This window comes from Gracilinanus agilis, chromosome 1 (genome assembly GCF_016433145.1).
Source record: "Gracilinanus agilis isolate LMUSP501 chromosome 1, AgileGrace, whole genome shotgun sequence".
Lineage (NCBI taxonomy): Eukaryota > Metazoa > Chordata > Mammalia > Didelphimorphia > Didelphidae > Gracilinanus > Gracilinanus agilis.
In genome coordinates this window covers 169266013-169287520 of record NC_058130.1, presented here as the reverse complement: position 1 = coordinate 169287520, position 21508 = coordinate 169266013, and the positions used below count along the sequence as shown (strand labels likewise).

General features: G+C 39.4%; 1 protein-coding gene across 1 annotated transcript in view; it reads left to right on the top strand.

Moving 5' to 3' along the window:
• The first annotated feature begins 6919 nt into the window (after window positions 1–6919).
• COG7 (component of oligomeric golgi complex 7) overlaps window positions 6920–21508 on the top strand; it is a 53371-nt gene continuing 38782 nt past the window's right edge. Inside the window, exons 1-3 of the mRNA XM_044657297.1 lie at window positions 6920–7116; window positions 17310–17458; window positions 20707–20823. Coding sequence (XP_044513232.1) covers window positions 6951–7116; window positions 17310–17458; window positions 20707–20823 — 432 coding nt within the window. The 5' untranslated portion in view covers window positions 6920–6950. The remainder of the gene's footprint in view (window positions 7117–17309; window positions 17459–20706; window positions 20824–21508) is intronic.

Sequence of the window (21508 nt, the reverse complement as noted above, 5' to 3'; positions counted from 1 at the left end):
TCCCAAAGACATTAAAAAAAATGGGAAATGACTTGTTTATACAAAATATAGCTGTGCTTTTTGTGGTGGCAAAGAATTGGAAACTAAAGGGATGTCCCTTAATTGGGGGAATGGCCTAGTAAAAATGTTATCTAGGTTTTCAACTGCAAAGGTAAACTGTCTACTTAGAGATCTATGAAAAGCTTGATACCACAGAACTATCTGTAATATAAGAACACTGGGCACAGATGCCCAGTAAGAGCAGTAGATAGAATCAGATTTAGTGCAGGAAGGGACCTGAGAAGTCATTCTCTCATTTTATAGATGAGGAAAATGATACTTGGAGCAGTCAGTAGATTTTTCAAGAGAAGCCCCCAGCTTTATAGGAGGTCAAATCCAAGAAAGACACACCAATAAAATAAATGGCAACAAATATCTATACACAAATGTACAAAGTGTGGAAAATAAACAAGGTGAACTCTGGAGTGGCAAATTAATGTTATAGCCGTGAATGAGACTTGGGGCAGGATGGGATGCATAACTAGAATATGTTTCTAGAAGAACAAATAATTGATTTAAAAGGAATGAGATAGGTAAAAAATGGAGGTGGGGAGCAAAGCGATGCTATTTTTTCCATATAATTAAAAAAAATTATTGATGACACATGTTAAAAACCAGTGGAGGAGTTGTGAACTGATCCAACCATTCTGGATGGCAGTTTGGAACTATGCCCAAAGAGCTCTAAAAGACTACCTTCCCTTCGATCCAGCCATAGCATTGCTGGGTTTGTACCCCAAAGAGATCATAGATAAAAAGACTTGTACAAAAATGTTTATAGCCGCACTTTTTGTGGTGGCAAAAAACTAGAAAACGAGGGAATGCCCTTCAATTGGGGAATGGCTGAACAAATTGTGGTATATGCTGGTGATGGAATACTATTGTGCTCAAAGGAATAATGAACTGGAGGAATTCCATGTGGACTGGAAAGACCTCCAAGAATTGATGCAGAGTGAAAGGAGCAGAGCCAGAAGAACATTGTACACAGAGACCAATACAGTGTGGTAAAATAGAATGTAATGGACTTCTGTACCAGCAGCAATGCAATGACCCAGGACAATTCTGAGAGATTTATGGTAAAGAACGCTACCCACATTCAGAGGAAGAACTGCAGGAGAGGAAACATAGAAGAAAAACAACTGCTTGAACACATGGGTTGATGTGGACATGGTTGGGGATGTAGACTCGAAACTACCACACCAATGCAACTATCAATAATATGGAAATAAGTCTTGATTGATCACACATGTTATAACCAGTGGAAATATGTGTTGGATATTGGGGGGGGGAGGTGAAAAGGAAAGTAAAAGCAAGAATCATGTAACCATGGAAAATTTTTCTAAAAAAATAAAATATTTAAATCTAAAAAAAAAACAAAACAAAAACACTAGCGGAAATACGCGGTGACTATGGGGGGGTTGAAGGGGGGGGGGTGAAGGGGAAAGTAAAAACATGAATCATGTAACCATGGAAAATTTTTCTAAAAAATAAAACATTAAAAAAATTCATTAATGGTAATCACTTTTTAGATATATGCATACCTCTCTTTTAGTTTCCTTTGTAACAAAGGAAAACTAGACGATATAGTGAATGCATCTGACAGTGTATGTGTTCTCCATCTCCTGAAAGGAGGGAATTGTGTTGTATTTCTCTAGAATCAAAATGGTCAATACGGTTACTCAGTTTGGCTTACTTTTAGTTTTAGTTTCCTTTACCTTATTGTAATATGTATTGTTCTCCTGTCCCATTCATTTTATTCTTCATCATATAAAATCTTCATATTTATCTGAATTCATCTTTTCTCAGCATAACATTCCATTATGTTCATATTCCATAATTTGTTCAGCTATTTCCTAATCGATGACTGTTTACTGTTTCCATTTTTTTTTTTTTTTTTGCTATTAGAAATCCTGCTATATAAATATTTTAGTACATGAGGCCTTTTTGTCTTTGACAAAGGAATTAGGATATATGTCCAGCAGTGGAATCATTGGGTCCTAAAGCATATGGAAAGTTAGCAACTGTTCAACAAGTAGCATTGTATTTTAATAAGACGTGAAGTAAATTAGGAACTAAGCTAGAGACAAGTGGAGTTGGAAAGTACTTTAGGAGTTCAAACTCCTCATTGAAGAATAACAGTGGTAACAATAATTAACAATTATAGTACTTTTAAGATTCCCAAAATGCTTTGCATATATGTTGTCAAGTCTGGAAAGAAGAAGTCCTGGGCCACACAGGTAAGTAGCTGAGCCAGGATTCAACTTTCCTCTATAACATAGGTACCTTTGGCCATTTTTTCCATTAATTTTTTTTTTTTTTACTGATGCCTTGATTTTATGATACTAGCATTTTTAGATACTACCTTTCTATCTGCACAGTAAACCTTCCTGAATAAGAAAAATAGGCAAAATTCACTAAATGTGTCTGACATTTCATCATTCCATACTTATTTTATGAAAGAGGAGATTTACATTTCTGACCAAAATTTTCTAAAAATTTTCTAAATAGATCTTTTAAAAGATCTTATTTGCAGATAGGATTTTAGCAACCCAGATGCTTGAAAAATCTGAACTTTCATGGAGTGTACTTACTCTCGAATCCCTTGCTCCATTGTCCTGTTGTACTTTTTCCCTTTCCAAATCTCAATCCTGGATAATTCCTGTATGTCTTTTTTTTTTTTTTTTAAACCCTTTACTTCTGTCTTAGAATTGATACTAAGTATCAGTTCCAAGGCAGAAGTTCCAAGTATGGGCTAAGCAATTGGGATTAAGTGACTTGCACAGGGTCACACAGTGAAGAAGTGTCTGAGACCACATTTGTACTCAGGACCTATCTCTAGATCTGGCTCGCTATCCACTGAGCCACATTGCTGCCTCCTTCTCCCCATAGTGTGTCTTCTCTGGGTTCCTACTCAGTCACTGCTGTGCTGATTGGGTCTTCTGTACCTTTATGTTGCCTAATGTTAAATGAGTCTGCACTACTGTGTGCCAATCATTTTACTCTTACTGATTTTCTACTGCATTTCCTACAGCGTGTTCCAAGTTTCTTCTCCTCAAACTACTTATGTCATTCCTCCATATACCACTATCTATACCAATCTCTGAAGAGGATTCTTGCCTCTTACTTATTTGAAAAAATTGAGGCCCTTGTGAGTTCCTTCTTGATTCTATCCATTTTTTGGTGGAAGAGGTGATTTTTCTTGCCAGTGGCAGCCCTTCCATTTATGTCCTTGACCCCATCTCTGGGGAGCCTTCTTCTTTCAGCATCCTTTCTTTATATGCAGTTTCTCTTTATCCACTGTATCCTTCCTACCTACATAATATACCCAGATCTGTCACATTCTTTAAAGATAAAAAATACCCCCAAACCACTGTATCTTTCACTCGTGTTTCCATCATATTACTTAGCTCTATTTTGCAAACCCTTTCCATTTAGCTTTTCTGGTTCTCACTAATTGTCCAAAATCTGTCTCCAAGGTTATGAGTGATCTCTTTATTGTTTAATCCAATAGCCTTTTCTCTATCCTCTTTTTTTTTGTGTGTGGTCACTTGTCCATTTAATACTCTTGAACTCCTAGACACTTGACTTTCCTATGGTTTTTGTGACACTGCTTCTATGGTTCTCCTACCTGGATGACTAATCCTTAATCTGTTTTGCCCCATCTTCTATGAGTTCAATGGTTATCACTATTCTATGACTTCTGAATTTACAGATCCAGCCCTTATCTCTCTCCTAAGCTCCAGTCAAATAACTCCCAAGAGCCCTCTGTATATGCTTTAGGTATATCAAAGTCAATATACCCAAACCAAAATTTTATCCCTAAGCGCATCCTATCTCCCTACTGCCTTATTGCTGTCTAGGGTTCTATCATTCTAGTCACCCAGGTTCTCAACATTGGTCATCTTTCATTTATTTATTTATTTTTATAATACCTTTACCTTCCATCTTAGAATCAATACAGTGTATTGGTTCCAAGGCAGGAGAGTAGTAAGGGCTAGGAATGGGGGTTAAGTGACTTTGCCCAAGGTAACACAGCTAGGACGTGTCTAAGGCCAGATTTGAACCCATTATCTCACCTCTCCAGGCCTGTCTTCTCTATTCACTAAGCCACCTAGTTGACCCCCAGTCATTCTTTCTTCTTAACTCTCACTTAAGTTTCCTCTATTGCCCAATCTTGTTAATGCTATCTCAACAATACTTCCTACCTCCTCATTCACCTTTCCCCTACACACACACAATATCCCAAGTTCAGGCCTTTATTCCCTCTCAGCTAGACTTTTAGCCTTCCATTTGGTTTCCCTGAATCCAGCCTCTTCTCCAGTTTCCATGCAGCTGCCAAATTAATTTTCCATAACCATAACTAGACTGTGCCATTCTGCCTTGCTCAAGAAGTTTTAATAGCCTCCTATTGCCTCTCAAATAAAATATATGAACTCTTCTATTTGGTATTTGAAGCACTTTGTGATCTGGCTTCAGCCTGTTTCCAGGCAGATTATACATTATTCCCCCTTCTCTATTCCAACCAAACTGACTTCCTTGCTGTCTCTGTTATTTGACATTCTATTTCCTGTCTTTGTGCTTTTGCACAATGGGTTGGCTCCCACACATAGAATATTCTCCCTCCTTACCTCCACATCTTGGAATCCTTAGTTTCCCTCAAGGCTTAAATCAAGAGCCACCTTCTACCAAACTATACCCCCAATTGTTTCTTTCTCAAATTCTTTCACCTTTACTTGTACTTCCTTATATGGGTGCATGTAAATGTATGTATAGTCCTCATATATGTAAACCCCCTTAGCAGAATTTAAGGTCCTTGGGGGAAGAGGCTGTTTTATTTTTGTCTTTGTATCCCAAGCAATCAAGTGATCAGTCAACAAGTAATTAAGTGCCTAATATGTGCTGGGTGCTGGGTTTACAAGTACAAAGAAAAACAATTGCTGCTGTAAGTGTGGATTTGGGGTAAATCAGGGATAACTAAGCACTCATCTTGGAAGGGGACAGGAAGCCAACCCCATGGAACTCAAAGAGAATTCCGTTTGGGAGGGGCCAGCAGCAAGAGGAGTTTGGAGGAGAATTCTGAAGGCCTTCAACTGTCACTTCTCTCCTAACCAGATGAGGAGCTGGGGTGTTGGTTCTTTGGTTGGGAGGTTTGGATGGTGGGGTGGATCCTGAGTGAATTGGGTTCCTCTGTACTTTTATGTGTGACTATTGGGAGATCACAAATACCAACAAAGAAGACATTGAATAGCCATTTTCCATTTGGCTGGAGAGGCCAAACTCCTGGGGGGAAGCGGCTTTGAATGAGGGGGGAGTCCTTTCCCTGATCCTGCCTGAACCCACTGATCCTATTACTTCCCTTTTATATTAGTTAGAAATATTTGATAGGAGACTGTAGGGGGGAAGAGAGAGTGAGATACCAGGACCAAGCCACTGAAGAAGTCCAGAGCTGCTCTCTTGGGGAGAAGACTTAGCTGATAGAGTAGTTCATCCTTTCCCTCCTTCCTTTTATCCCCTGTACCCTGAATTTAATTTATCTTTTAATAAACCCCTGATAGTTTGATACTTATCGTCTGGAACAGTTACATTGAGGGGGGAGGTGACTGATCTTGTGGATGAGGGGAAGACCATTATCTGACTCCATCTTGAGGGGTAAAGCTACTTGTACTTAGGAGTTGGGAGAGACTTGTCTCAACAGGGCTGGCTCTGGGGGTAGGAGCCCATCCGTTAAAGTCACAACTGAACCCCAACACTTTCCTTCAACATCCCCATTATAGTTTTGCCAGTTTGGGAAGCTCATTGAGTTTATTCCCTCATAGGTCTTCCCTGAGGTGAGGGTGAGTGAATAGCTGATATAGCCCATTGAAAGCTAACAAGGGGGTATACTAGATACCCCTCCCCCCCACCATCAAATGCTCACCCCCATACACTGCTTAAAATGAATTTACATTGAAATAGGGAAAACATGTTAACAAGTATATACAAAAACATAAAGTTAATACACATACAAGTATATATGTGTGTGCTTTGTGTACACTAAATACAAAGTAGTTTGGGAAGTAAGTCACTAGCAGTTTAGGAGCAACGAGGAAAGCTTTATGCAGATGGTATGAGTTGCATCTTAAAGGAAGAGGGGGATTCTTAGGTAGAGATAAGGAGACTGTCCACTGCAAAGGCACGAAGACAGGAAACGAGTGATAGGAATGAGTAACAAAGTCAGTTTGGCCGGATCTCCAGTGCAGAAGTTGGCTATGTTAAGTCGATAATGTTCAATGAGGCCGTGTCTGGCACAGAGTGGGCCCCTTAAAATGAACTAGACTGTACAGACAGCAAAGGGGAATATTGGGTGCCCACTTTGGGGAATACACACAAAACACACGCAGACGCACACACATCCCCAACACCTTGTACTTGCGGCGAGGCCGCAGCTCGGACTTTTCATCTTGTCTCGCAGTTTTTGGCTGAGCTTGGGCCGCAGCCCAGGGTCCCTCAGTCCTTTTTAGGCGGAGAGGAGCCCAATCTCAGTAGAGAAAGAAAGATAGTTTTGACACTTGGAGGAGGGGAAGCGACCATTCATTGCTATGGAAACTGCCAACCACTTCCGGTAAATCTACAGGTCGCCAAAGTGCAGCTTGTGGATTTCAATCTCCCGAGAGCCTGGGAGAGCGTTGGAGACTCACCAGCGGCGCCACCAAGAGGAAGTCCCGCCCCCAAGTAGGACGTTTCCGGGAACGCGCGGACACCCAGTCAGGCCCGGCCCCCTACTTGCTCTAGACAGAATTCCTGTCGAGTGTCACCCCAGCCCCAGGGGACAGTGACAAGCGCTCGAGGCTTGGGCTGACTGACCTGAGGTGGGGTCGAGGGTCGGTGGTTTCTGCGTGCTTGGCAGTCTGGGCCCTGTGGCTCCGGGGAAGGCGATGGATTTCTCCAAGTTCCTAGCGGATGACTTCGAGGTGAAGGAGTGGATCAATGGGGCCTTCAAGGCGGTCCCCAAGGAAGCTCCGGGGAAGGTGGACGGGCACGCTGCCACCTTGGTGATGAAGCTGCAGCTCTTCATTCAGGAAGTCAACAACGCCGTGGAGGGTGAGCTCCCAGCCCGCCGCCTCTTTCCTTTTCTTCGGGGAGGAGGGTTTAAAGTGACAGCTGCAGGGGACCTGGATCGCGACCTGGGGCTACTTCTAAGGTGGTTGTTCAGACCGGGAGGAGGGGATGACTTTAAAAAAAAAAGGAATTATTGTTGTTAACTCTTCGGTCTCTTTCTGTGTGTTAAGTCAACGTGCACTTATTAAACCCCCTCCTATGTGTACCAGCCTGGGAATACAGAGATAGTTCCTGCTCTCAAAGAGCTTATAGTCTGATGGGGAAAGATAGAGTGCAAGTAACTGCGTACAAATAACATAGGTACAGGATGAATTGGAGTTATTCAACACAGAAAAGGTAGAAGCATTAATTGGGGATCAAGAAAGGCTTCTTGCAGAAGCCTGGAGGCAGAGGTGGGAGAGCATTCCAGGAATGTAGGACTGTTAGTTAAAATCACAGATGGGTCATCATGCTTGAGGTACAGCAAGGAGATCTGTGTGTTTGTAAGAGCTGTGGGATAGTGAGTTAACACATCAATAACAGATTCAGGATCTGTGATGTGCAACCCTAGTAATAAGTCTTAGAAAGGTTGAATAATTTGCTAATGGTCATATTGCTAGTGTTAGAGGTAGTGTTTGAAATGAGTTTTTCCTCAGTCCAAGTTCTGTTCTTGAGATCAAAAGGAAGGTAAACTGAAATAGATTTTTAAAATAGTTTAGTATAGAAGCATAAACATGTACAATTTTTATTACTCGTAATAGATGCCTTTAAAAAAAACAAACCTCTTACCTTCTGTCTTAGAACTAGTATCTGAGTTCAGATTTGAACCCAGAACTCCTGTCTCTAGGCCTGACTCTCAAATCACTGAGCCACTTAGCAGTCACCTGTCTTTTGTTTGAATATCACTCTAATTTTTCTTCCTTCCTCAGCAAGCCATCTCTCCTAACAAAGACTGAAAAAGCTGTTTTTTTTTTTTAAACCCTTACCTTCTGTCTTGGAGTCAATACTATGTATTGGCTTCAAGGCAGAAGAGTGGTAAGGGTAGGCAATGGGGGTCAAGTGACTTGCCCAGGATCACACATCTGGGAAGTGTCTGAGGCCAGATTTGAACCTAGGACCTCCCGTCTCTAGGCCTGGCTCTCAATCCACTGAGCTACCCAGCTGCCCCCGAAAAAGCTGTTTTGTAAAAGTAACTGAGAGAGAAAGGAAAAAATATCCTAACTAACTTTAAACCTTGATTTAGAGATCCTTGGTTGTTCTTTCTTTGGACCTGAGATTTGCAGATTAACCTCATTTCTTTTATTAAATACACTTATAGATGCTGGAGAGGAAACATAGCAAAGTGAATAGAGAGCTAGCCTCAAAGCCAGGAAGGTCTGGTTTCAAGCCCAACCTCTGACACATACTGACTGTGTGACCCTGGATAAACCACTTAATTTTTCAGTGAATGAGGCTACTCTTTTTTTTAAACCCCTAGTTTTTGTCTTGGTATTGATACTAAGTATTGATTTTCTAGGCAGTAAAGTCTAGACATTTGGAGTTAGGCGAAATTGCCCAGGGTCACATTGCTAGGAAATGTCTGAGTCCAGATTTAAACCTAGGACCTCCCCTCCCCAGATCTGATTATGTATATACTGAGCCACCTCATTGCCTGGAAATGACAAGTTTTATCAATATTAGCTAGCATCCAATGGATTTTGGGTATGTGGAGTGGATAAAAATAATAAGGTGAGAGGTGTTGAACCTTGGTATCTAGGAGGGTAGTGGTACACTTAAAAGTAATAGGGATTTTAGAAGAGAGAAGTCTTAGTGGTAAAGATAATGAGTTCTGTTGTGGGCATGTTAATTTTGAGTTGTCCCTAGGACATATGTCCAAAATATAATTATTGGAGCTCAGGAGAGAGATTTGGATCAGCTATATAGATTTGGGAATCTTTTGCATGCAGATGATAATTGAACCGATGGGACATGATGAAATGACTAAGTGAAATTTTTTAGAAAGAAAAGAGAATCTAGAAGATAGACATCATTATTTGCCATGATATAGATTAAGAGCTCTCAGAGGAGACTGAGAAAGAGGATTGTTCAGCCATGTAAGGATGGGAATCAGGAGAGAGTAGTGTCACAGAATCCTAGAGAAGGATGTATTTAGGAGGAGAAATTAATCAATAGTGTCAAAATATGACAGAAAAATAAAAAGGATTGAGATTTGAGAAGAGGCCTCAGTTTGCAATTAAGAGATCATTGGTAATATTGGAAAGAACAATTCCAGACGAATGATGGGGTGATAAGTCTGGAGAGAGTTAAGAAAAATGAGGAGAGAGGAAGAGGAAGTACCTGTGTAGTAGGGACTTTTTCAAGGAGTTTAGCTGAGTAGGGGAAGACAGCTGTTGGGGATAGTCAGATTGAGTGAGGGTTTTTGAGGATGAAGTAGACCCGTTTCTAGGCATCAGTAGACTGAAGGAGCTGTCTACAATCAGTAAGTAGAGGTTGAAAATTAGAGAAGGAGAACAGGGATGATATTGGGGGAATGTACTGAAGGAGATGGGAGGGGGATAGAATTAAGGGTTGCATGTAAGAAGGATTTGCCTTGGAAAGGAGAAAGGCTATTTCTTCATTTGATATGAGTGATGGAGGAAATGGAAGCAAGGCAGGAAGGGGGAAGATATCTGAGTGATATAGATAGGAGAGGAGAAGAGGGAATTCTCATGAGTGACCAACATTTTTTCAGTAAAGTATGAAATGAAATCTTCAGCACAAAGGGTGGATGGAGGAGAGGATGCTTTAGGACTCTTGAGAAGAGATGAGAAAGTTTGGAACAGTTGCTGGGGCAAGTGGGTTAGAAAATCATTGAGTGAAGAGAATGCACTGAAGTCCCAGTTGAGATTAGATAACTTCAATTACTAATGAACTGGGCGTGGTTTTGTGTTTTTTTTCCTTGCTATATTTATTTTTAAATACCTGGCATTTTTTACATGTATTATCATGTAAAACATACTTCCATATTTTTCATTTTTATAAATAGAGAATAATATTATAAGACCAACCCCCCCCCCAAACTCAGTTAAACAAGTGAAAAATTACATGCTTTCACCTACATTCTAACTCCAACAGTTCTTTCTTTGGAAGTGGGATAGCATTCTTTGTCATAAATCCCTTAGAATTGTCCTGTATCATTGTATTTCTAGCTCTCTTTAGTAGCCCTTGAATAGTAATGAAGAAGGCAGATCATGAGAGTAAAGTTGGGTCTTGGTAAGGTGTGATTTGCTGTAGGACAATGAGAAAAGGGATTGGAGACTATTCAAGTGTATTTTGTAGAGTTAAACTGATTTAGTAAGAAGTTGGGATTGGGAAGGGATGAGAGTGTAGTGGTGATAGCATATGGAAGAACTGAGTAGAGAGAATGGAGTTCGTATGAGGTCAAAAAACAGGATTAAGAATTGTGAGGTTGAGGCAGCTGGGTAGATCAGTGGATTGAGAACCAGGCCTAGAGATGGGAGGTCTTGGGCTCAAATTTGGCCTCAGATACTTCCTAGCTATGTGGCCCTGGGCAAGTCACTTAACCCCCATTGCCTAGCCCTTACTGCTCTTCTGCCTTAGAACCAATACACAGTATTCTAAAAAGGAAAGTAAGGGTTAAAAAAAAAAAAAGAGTTGTGAGGCATAGGGAAAAATGAAACAATAAAGGTAGCTAATAACATTTAAAGTTTTTAGGTTTGCAAAGCACTTTGTACATGCTAACTCATTTGATCTTCATGAGAACCTTATAAAGTAGGTGCTACTATTATACCCATTTCACATATAAAGAGCTGAGGCACAGAGATCTTTTATTTAATGAAAGAATTGAGTAACTTTTCCAGGATCACAGAACTAGGGAGTATCTGAGGCGGAATTTGAACTCAGGACTTAATTGACTCCAAGTCTTGTGCTCTATCCACTGTAGCACCTAGCTGCTTTTAACAAAATATTATGATTTGATAAAAGAATTTTGACGTTTTTGAACCTACATGTGAACCACTCATGAATAATGGTAAGATCAAAAGAGTAGGACATCTCTACATTCAGCTGAAGTGGAATGGAGATGAAGATCATGGGATTTCAGTAGAAATGAGCTAAAGAGCTGGGGAGTTTATGGGTCTTGAGGTATATGCTATGGCATTTGAGGGAGTATCAGTATGTACATTGAAGTCCTCAGGCACAAAGTAAGGAGCTGTAGAATGAAAGTCTATGAGGCAGGTGTCATAGATAAATAACAATAGATAAATGATCTGAATTGAATGATAGATTTGGACAGCATGGACCCCAAAGGAGGAGAGGTTTTTGAGAAGGGATAGCATTAGAGGGAGAGTACGTGGGGAAAAAAAGTACACTGATTTCCCTGCCTTTATCAGTGATTCCTCAGGGGCGTGAGAGACAGTGTAACCACTATTAATTAGAAAGGATAGTGAAGGGGGCTGTTGGTATCAGGAGTGCCAGAAGATGGAGGGATCAGGGAAAGAAGAGATGTAAGAGGAAAGAGGAGTTTGGCATTTGGGGAGCAGCCACTCTAGAGGGTACAGTGGAAGAGCCTCCTGGCAGATTTGGAGCAGGACAATGGCCAGGTAGAATGGCCAGGTCAGGGGAGTAAGAGGTTGGGTAGTTGTGGATGATTCTGGTTGTTCAGATTTACTGAGATGAGGAGAGTCCAGAGAGTTGGGAGTAGCTAACCACTGATGAATGTGTACAGGGAGAGTACCAGTAGCTGGATTGAAGTCTTTTGGTTTGTAAATTCTTTCCTCAAGGACTTAGCTGAAAAAGTCACTGGGGAATAGAAGCTGGGATGTGAATGTCTTATTCTGAATGAAGGGTCTTATTCTGGGACTGACTGCCTGGAGAAGTCCCTGAGCACCAAGACTAGAAATCAAGTGGTGGGTGGCACCATCTTGTTTGTGGGTAGTTTTCCGAACTCAGACGGAAACGTCCTTGAGGTTCAAGAAAGAAACTGTGGTAGTCTTGTTCCTGGTTGCTGTCTGAGCCTGAATAGGGATGGACAGATCTAGTCCCATCTTATTAAGAACTTACCGATTTTTGTTTAGGACTTTTCTAAGTGGTCTGAGGTGCGCTGAATGTTTTAGAACTTTGTTGTTTGGTTCAGTTTTTTTTTTTCAGTTGTGTCTGACTCTTCATAACCCTATTTGGGTTTTCTTGGGGAATATCCCAGAATGGTTTGCCATTTCCTCCTCCAGCTCGTTTTACAGATGAAGAAACTGAGGCAGACATCATTAAGTGTCTTGCCCAGTCACACAGCTTATGTCTGAGATCAGAATTGTATACTCCCGAGTCTTCCTGATTGCAGACCCTAGCCTTATCCACAGTGCCACCTAGCTGTCCCATTTCAGAACTAACCACTCCTTATTCTAGGAAGCTATTGCTTTGTGAATGCAACCCCAAACGATAGTAGCTTTATCAACTGCCATATCAAACTTTTAACTCATTGAGCTTGAAGTCCAGGAAGACTACTTCCAGACACACAGAAGGGAATAATTGAGGACTGGGCTTGGAGTTAGGAAAACTGGAGTTCACATCTGGCCTCAGACACTGTGTGACCTTGGGCCAGTCATCTAACTTCTTTTTGTCTCAATTTCCTCATGTGCTAAATGGAGATAATTGTAGCATTTACCACCTAGGGTTTTTGTGAGGATCAAATGAGATAATATTTGTAAAGGGTTTAATATAGATGACATCTATTATTATTATTTTAAAATTCTGACTGATGAAATATTTCCCTTCAAGCTGTTATTGAAATTCTTTAGAGGAGTGGTCAGTTCTTACTAAAGAGAGAACCTAGGGCAGCTGGGTGGCTCAGTGATTTGAGAGCTAGACCTAGAGATGAGAAGTCCTAGATTCAAACCTGGCCTTACTGGCTGTGTGACCCTGGGCTAGTCTCTTAACCCCAATGCACAGAATTAGTTCTAAGAAAGAAGGTAAGGGTTTAAAAAAAAAAAAGAGGGAACCAACTTAGAAGGCAGCTCATTTCATTCCATAATAGCTTTGATTGTTAGGAACATTTTCTTTAATCTAATTCTCTGAAACTTCTGCCCACTGTTCCTAATTCTAGTCCAGTTCTTCTTCCCTATGACAACTCCCTAAATACTTGAAGACAGTTTATTGTATCATTCTTAAATCTTAAAAACCAATTCTTATTTGGCAAAGTTTTAAATGAATTCTCTATTCTAATCATGCCTTAGTACACTATAGTTTGTCAGTGTATTTCCTAAAATAATATTCCAGGTATGGTCTAATCAAGCTTTGGTATCAGCAAGGAGGTTAAGCAGACTTATTATTCTCCCAGTCACGGGCACTAGGCCTTTCTTTTTTTTTTTTTTTTTTTTTTTTTTTTTTTTTTTAATTTTTTTTTTTTACATTTATTAATATTCATTTTTAACATGGTTACATGATTCATGCTCCTCCTTTCCCCTTCAACCCCCCCCCCCCGCACCCCCCCTGCCCATGCGCATTTCCACTAGTTTTGTCATGTGTCCTTGATCAAGACCAATTTCCAAATTGTTGGTAGTTGCATTGGTGTGGTAGTTTCGAGTCTACACCCTCAATCACACTAGGCCTTTCTTGATGTCACTAATGGTTTGTATTAACTTTTTTGGCTAAACCTTACCATCCATGAAAACCCACAGATCTTTTTCTCATGAATCATTTAGCAAAACATTCTCCATCCCCAACTTGCAAAGTCAATGTTTTGAACCCAGTATTAAGATTTTACATTTATATTTACATCTGTTGGGTTCCATATTTGGCCTATTGTTCTAGCCTGTTGAGATAGTTTTATATCTTGACTGTTATTTATGGTGTTAACTGTCCTGCCAATTTTGGGACATCTGCGTAAATGAAAAATGTGCCTCTTATTCCTGTATTAAAGTCACTCACAAATTATTTGATATCATAGGACCAAGGGCATCCTTGAAATATTATGCTAAAAACTTTCCTCCCTATTGACATAGATCCTTTAATGCTTTCTGTTTGGATCGGTCCTTCATTTAGTTCATAAAGTTCTGCCAAACTATACTGTCAACACATTTGGAGTATTATTTTCAGTTCTAGAGACCACATAAGATGGAGAATCTCAAAAGGAGGGAAGCCAGGATGGTGAAGGACCTCAAGTTTGTCCTGTAGAATTGGGGAAGGAATTGATGCTATTTTTCCTGGAGTAAAGAAAATTGAGGGTAAGGGTCTTGACAGATTTCTTCAGGTACTTAAAAGCTACTACAGAAGAGGAATGGCACTTGTATGTACCAGAGGGCAGAACTAGGGGTAAAGAGTTCCTGTTGTAAAGAGACAAATTTACATTTGAGGTCAAAGAAACTTTCTTATAAATAGAACTATCTGAAGGTAAAATGATTCTGAGTGTGGCTAGTTTCTCTTCACTATAAGTTTTCTTTCTTTCTCTCCCCTCCCCCCCTCCCTCCAGCTTATAAACACTGAGTGTCAGTTCCAAGGCAGAAGAGCAGTAAGGGGTAGGCAATGAGGGTTAAGTGACTTGCCCAGGGTCACATAGCTAGAAAGTGTCTGAGGCCAGATTTGAACCCAAGACTTCCTATACTTCAGACCTGAAGCTCTAGCCACTGTGCCCACCTAGTTGTCCTTTTAATCTAGTCTGGGCTACACTCTGAGGCTCCTTTAAGGGCCTGTAGCCTCCAGAAAGTGAGCCACTAAATCATTTACATAAGGTTCCTGGTGGCTATGTATTGACTTAGAAAACCATATCTTTATTATATATTTCTTTTTTTTGAAGTTAATACATCAACACATTAAAATTAGACAGGAACTACATTTTTTTCCTTTGTTTTTTTAATTTTTATTTTAAACCCTTAACTTCTGTGTATTGACTTATAGGTGGAAGAGTGGTAAGGGTGGGCAATGGGGGTCAAGTGACTTGCCCAGGGTCACACAGCTGGGAAGTGTCTGAGGCCACATTTGAACCTAGGACCTCCCGTCTCTAGGCCTGGCTCTCAATCCACTGAGCTACCCAGCTGCACCCAGGAACTACATTTTAATCTGATTCATGTGGAATGGAAGTGTTATGAGCTCAGTTTGCCATCTCTGGCCTAGACTTATTAAATATCAGGAATACCATTCTCAAATCGTTTTGACAGCAATGTAGAGAATGTATTAGAGAGAAGAGCTGAGATGGATACCAGTTAGGAAGCTACTGTATTAGTCCAAATGAGACGCAAAGAGAGCTTGAACTAGGATGATGGTGGCTGAGTGAGAACAGAGGAGGCAGGTGCAAGAGATATTTTGGAAATAGAAATGATGGAACTGTTACAAATAAAATGGATATAAATGGATATATTCAATAATATTAATGGTTTATTGTTATCCATATTGATATTTATGAAAGCCACGTGCCTGATAAGATATAATTCAAATCGCCTGCCATTACCTTCTGCCTATCTGACTGCTTCCTACGAAAGAGAGCGTCTCCCAATCACATCAGGAGTCTTATACCTCTGTCTACATAATCACGCTTCCTATGTAAGAGGAATCATGGGAAATGTAGTTATCAAGTCCTTTATGTAGTTATCAAGTCCTCTAAACATCCACAGGAAGTTTATATCATGGACCTGAATATTAAGGCTCAATGAACCCCAAATTTCCAATAACACAACATCTAGCAAACTGTTTGGATACTGGGGGTATTCTCACACAGTTAGCATATAGTCCTGGTGATTTACAAGTTAGGGCCTGGGGTCTGACAAGTGATGAGAAGAAATCAATGAATCAAAGTGGGGAGGGGAACATAACCAATCATGGGGCTTATCTCCTACCTCTCTTTGTCTCCCAATACTCCTGGACTTTGCCTCTTCCTTCCATAGTACAAGTTCTCAACCTCTCCATTTCTGCATTGGAGTCTAGCTGAAGTGCTACCTGGGCATTATCAACAGCTTCTGCACAGATGCCATTGGGAAAAATTCCTTCCTCACAACATCTGCTCCCCACATTACCTCATGGTTAGAGCAGGGACACTTTGAGGGCAGTGATTGTTAATATAAAAGATGTATACATCTGACTATGCCATTCTTCTGTTCCTAATCTTAGTAGCTTCCTGTTGATCTAAGTTCATATATTTTTTTATCTTCATCTTTTTATAATGTTTCTTTTTTTGTTTTATAACATACATAATTATTAGTGCAGTAGTAAACAGAATTCATATACAAGCAAATATGCACACTGGAGGTGTGTGCTCAAGAATGTTTTACTAAGAGAGGTACACAATCAAAAAACTTTGGAAACCATTTAATCTAGACCAGAAGTTCTTAAGCTGGGGTTGGTAAGCTTGTTTTAAAAAATATTTTGATAACAATATTTTGATAAAATTAATTGAAATCCTGCACATTTTATTTTATACGTTTAAAAACATTATTATGACAAGGGGTCCATAGACTTCATCAAACTGTCAAAAGCATCTATGCCAAAAACGGTTAAGAACTCCAGATCTAGATTATTGCAGTTCTAAGTGAATATTTTAAATAGGAGTCATTTTTCTAGTAGAATCATTCATTAACTCACTTCTGAATACATTTTCAGCCTTTCAAAATAAAAAAAATTTAAAAGATGAAGTTGTATGAAGTATAAATAGAGGTTATTATTTTTCCTAAGTTTCATTTGCCACTATCTTCCTTCTAAATTCTGAGTATAAATCTTTTTTAGAAAAATCACCATTTATCTCATGCATTCTTTAAAAAATTTTTTCTTGAGTTCCAATTCCTGCCCCCCTGAGGAAGCAAATATTATGCTATCAATTATATATATGTAAATTCATGCAAAATATTTCTGTATTAGCTATATTGTAAGAAAAGGAAAGTGAGAAAATTATATTTCATTTTGCACTCAGAGTTCTTCAATCTTTTGATGTGGATTGCATTTTTTCCTCATGAGTCCTTTAGAATTATCTGGGATCATTTTATTGATAAGAGCAGTCAAGTCTTTTACAGCCCTAAATTCTTGATGTTAGCATAGTTACGTTAGCTGAGTAGATATTGCAAATAATAAAACATTTTAACTTGGTTAGCAAGTATTCTTTTTCATTTCCTAGTGTTTAGTAAAAGATTGTCATCTGCCTTTAGGGTTCTTGATTTATATTCACTTGAGGTGGCCAGTTTTCATCTACGTCTATATTACTGCTTTGTTTCTTTCTACAGAAACCAGTCACCAGGCCCTCCAGAATATGCCCAAAGTTCTCCGAGATGTGGAAGCCCTTAAACAGGAGGCATCTTTCCTGAAGGAACAAATGATTCTTGTCAAGGAAGATATTAAAAAATTTGAACAGGACACAGCTCAGTCAATGCAGGTATTCTTAGACTTATAGAAATAATTAAATGTAAGAGCTAGAAGGAACCTCAGAGAGTAGTCCAAGCTCTTTATTTTATAATTGAGGAAACCCAAACCTCAGAGAGATGAACTAACTTAGCCAAGGTTACACATTTGGCAGATTTAGGACCAGAACCAATCTCTCCTGAATCCCAGGCTACTTTCCTTTCCACTCTATCTTCCTTTGAAAAACCTTAAAATACTATTAAAAGTGAGTAAGAGAGAGAGAGAGAGAGAGAGAGAGAGAGAGAGAGAGAGAGAAAGAGAGAGAGAGAGAGATGACATTTCTCTTCAGTACAATAAAAGTATTATGTTTTCCAACTTTGAAAAAGAATGTATTGCTATGTTTTGTCTGTGATGCTGATGAATTCTGGTATTTTAATTCTTTGAATAAGTGTCAGTTTAAAGCTACTCATTTTCTTATATTAGGTACAACAACTAGGCATAGCAAATAGGATAGCAGAAAGAATGCTGAACCCCATAGTCAGTAGATATAGGTTAGAATTCTGCTTTAAGTCTTTAGTAGTTGTGTTCCCAAAGGGCAAATCATTTAATCTCTTTTTTATCTTTGTTTTATCTTATTTCATTTTATTATTTATTGGTTTTTAGGTTCATTTATTTATTGAATTAATTTAGAATATTTTTCCATGGTTACATGAATCATATTTTTTCCTTCCCCTCTTCCTTCCCCCCTCCCAGAGCCAACAAGGAATTCCACTGAGTTTTACATGTATTATTGTTCAAAACCTTTTTCCATATTATTACTATTTGAAATAGAGTGATCATTTAAAGTCAACATCCCCAATCATATCCCCATCAAACCATGTGATCAATCATGTTTTTCTTCTGCATTTCTACTCTCACAGTTCTTTCTCTGGAGGTAGATAGCATTCTTTCTCTTAAGTCCCTCAGATATCTTTGTTTAAAAAACCCAAAATTCTTACCTTCCATCTTAGAACCAATACTGTGTATTGGATATAGAGAGAAGAGTAGTAAGGTCTAGGCAATGGGAGTTAAGTGACTTGTCCAGGGTAACACAGCTAGAAAGTGTCTGAGGTCACATTTGAACCCAGGACCTACTGTCTCTGGGCTTGGCTTTCAATCCACTGAGCCACCTAGCTGTTCTCTCTCCTTTATCTTTAAAAGAGGGATAATGATGGGGCAGCTGAGTCGCTCAGTGGATAGGGTAGGTGACATCATTGGGGTGAGGATAATATGATTGGTTACATAGATGAGGCATAGGGGACAATATGATTGCTTAGAAGTTGAGAATTAGGGGCTAGCAATTGCTAGGAGGATTTACCATGGTTGTTGAATTGAAGGAATTCTGTCATTAGTTTCATTCTTTTAAACTGTGAATTTTCTTTTTCTCCTTAAGCTTTTGTCCTTGGAATACTCAGACTTGGTTGAACTTTGGCCTGTATGAAAAAAAGATTGACCTTAGTAGTGACTTTTGGCCATTAGGATTGCCAGAAGCTAGAAAGGGAAATCAATGAGAGAAAACCCTTCATTGATTAACTCAAGCTCAGGAGATATGATTCCTTCTTATCATTCTAGTGGTATGTGATAGAAAGCTCTGAACTCACAGCCAGAGAGACCCAAGTTTAAATCCTGGTTCTGACAATTACTTGTTATGAGATGATGGGCAAACCTTTTAACATTGTTTTGTCTCAGTTTCCTCTTGTGTGAAAAATGGGGATAATATTTGTCCTACCCGGAATTATTTCCATTGGCATGTTGTGAGGAAATATGTTGTTAATTGTAAAGAGCTCTATTAATCTGAGGTGTTGTTGTTACCATCTTATCCCTAAGCAGTCCATGGGAACAGATTGTTGGCGTAGAGGGGGCAGAACTAGGAGTAGGTAAGAAGAGGCAATAACAGTGAGTGACTTTTTCTGTTTTCTCAGTAAAATAGGAAATGAAGCCTTCTTTTGAAAGAGAGGGGAAGGAAGTAGTAGAAACTTGGAGAGAGAAGTTTGACTTAGTCTATAATGAGTGTGATAGCACCTTCAGATTTGCCAAATGTTTTATGTCTGTTATTTCAGAGGCCCATACTTGATAAAGGAGGCTCTTGGTAACCTGTCTTCTAGAGAAGGAGCCTACTCTCTTTCAAGGCAGCCAGGTCCATCTTTGGGCAGCTCTAATTATTAGGAAGTTTTTCCTGACATGGAGCTTAGGCTTTCTCATGATCCCTAGTTCTGCCCTTTCTGGGTTCAAGAAAAGAAACCATAATAAAAAATTAAAGTCCAATAATCTTCCCAAGTCCTTGTGGTTAGAAGAGCCAAGATTTGAACTTGGGTCCTATGATACCAAATCCAGTGCTTTTCTTAGGATACTGATAACACTGCTACATCATAATATCCAATATTATCTAATATAATACTATCTTACATAGTGCTTTCAGGTTTATAAGACAATTTCCTCACAATTCTGTGAGATAGGTGACACCAGAACTATTATACACATTATAGAGATGAGAAAACTGGATCTTAGAAAAGTAATGTAAATTGCACAAAGTCAGATAGCCAGTGAGTTTTAGAGCTAAGACCAGGTCTTCCTCAGCCTGAGTCCAGTGTCATTTTTGATGTTGTTAAAACTATTATGTTATCTCAAGCTTTGTAGCATGCAATTTTCAGCTATGCCAAGAATGTGTAGGAAAAAATAGAACTCCTGATTAAGCAGACTAGAGATCAATAAATATTTGTTGACGGTCTACTGCTGTCAGCCTACTAAGTCATTATTATGCTAAAATGGTTGAACAAACATATAAGATATAGGCCTGTGATGATGAACCTATGGCACGTGTGCCAAAGACAGTGTGCAGAGACATCTCTGTGGGATCTCGCTCCTGGCCCTGCCTCCTGAATGTAGGGGGTAGGGCACTGGGTCTCTGACCCACCTCTTCACCTAGGCTTCCCCAACCTTCCCTGCAGGACTTGGGCAGCAGCCCTCTTGCTCTGCCTGCCCCGGGGTGGCTGGGTGCAAGGCATGGGTCCTTGTGGCCACAAGAAGTGGCTCTCTCCTTTCCCCAAACCTGGCTGGGAGCTAGGCCCTGCACCTCCAGTGCAGGAGGGTAGAGCACTGCATGTAACCTGGGAAGGATGGGGCATGGGCACGGAGTCCCTAAAAGGTTCCAAAAGGCTCACCAGCACTGATATAGGCCCTGACCTAAAGGAGTTTTTATGCCAAGTTACTTTTTTTAGTTCAATTCTTATTCTTTTGTTTTAGGTACTGGTGGAGATTGACCAGGTGAAATCCAGAATGCAACTTGCTGCAGAATCTCTTCAAGAAGCAGATAAATGGAGTACCTTGAGTGCAGATATTGAAGAAACATTTAAGACACAAGTAGGTTACTTGTAAGGGGATTATTTGAAATACTGTGGAGAAAAGCTAAGCTAGAGAGATAAGAAACTTGAGAATATCACATGGAAGAGGATATGACTATAAAAGCTTAATTAAAAAAAAAAGAATGGTAATTTTAAAAAAAGCTTAATCACCCAAGTTGGTAGATGATAGGGGTATGTGGAAACAAAGGAAAGGGACAATTTGTAACTGTCTGGAGTAATTCTACTTCCTCCACTTTCCCCTCTGTCCTGACATTTGGATCTATGGGTATAAAAATGTTTTCTTGGCCAGGCCCAAATAAAAGCTTGTGGGGAGGGCAAGCTGGAGTCATTCTGCTTTCAGTCTTTTTCCATATCATTGCCTTTTACATGAAAGTGTAAGTGAGGCCTCATTTTAATACCTGTAAGCATCATATTTTATTGAATTTTTGACTGTATATGAAAAAAGATGTTTAGAATTGCTTTTATGATTTTGATAATGTTAAATGATAATGTTTCATTTTGATAAAATTAGGCACTAACCATTGTGATTTTAAAACACATTTACATTCTTCCTGTTATTTCTGTTGAATGTTTACATACTTTATAGACAGTGTTTACATATTTGATTTAAATGTAATTATATAGCTTGAAACTTTTAAGAACATAGGTTTTTATTAATGAATATCCCATGCATTGTCTTCTGA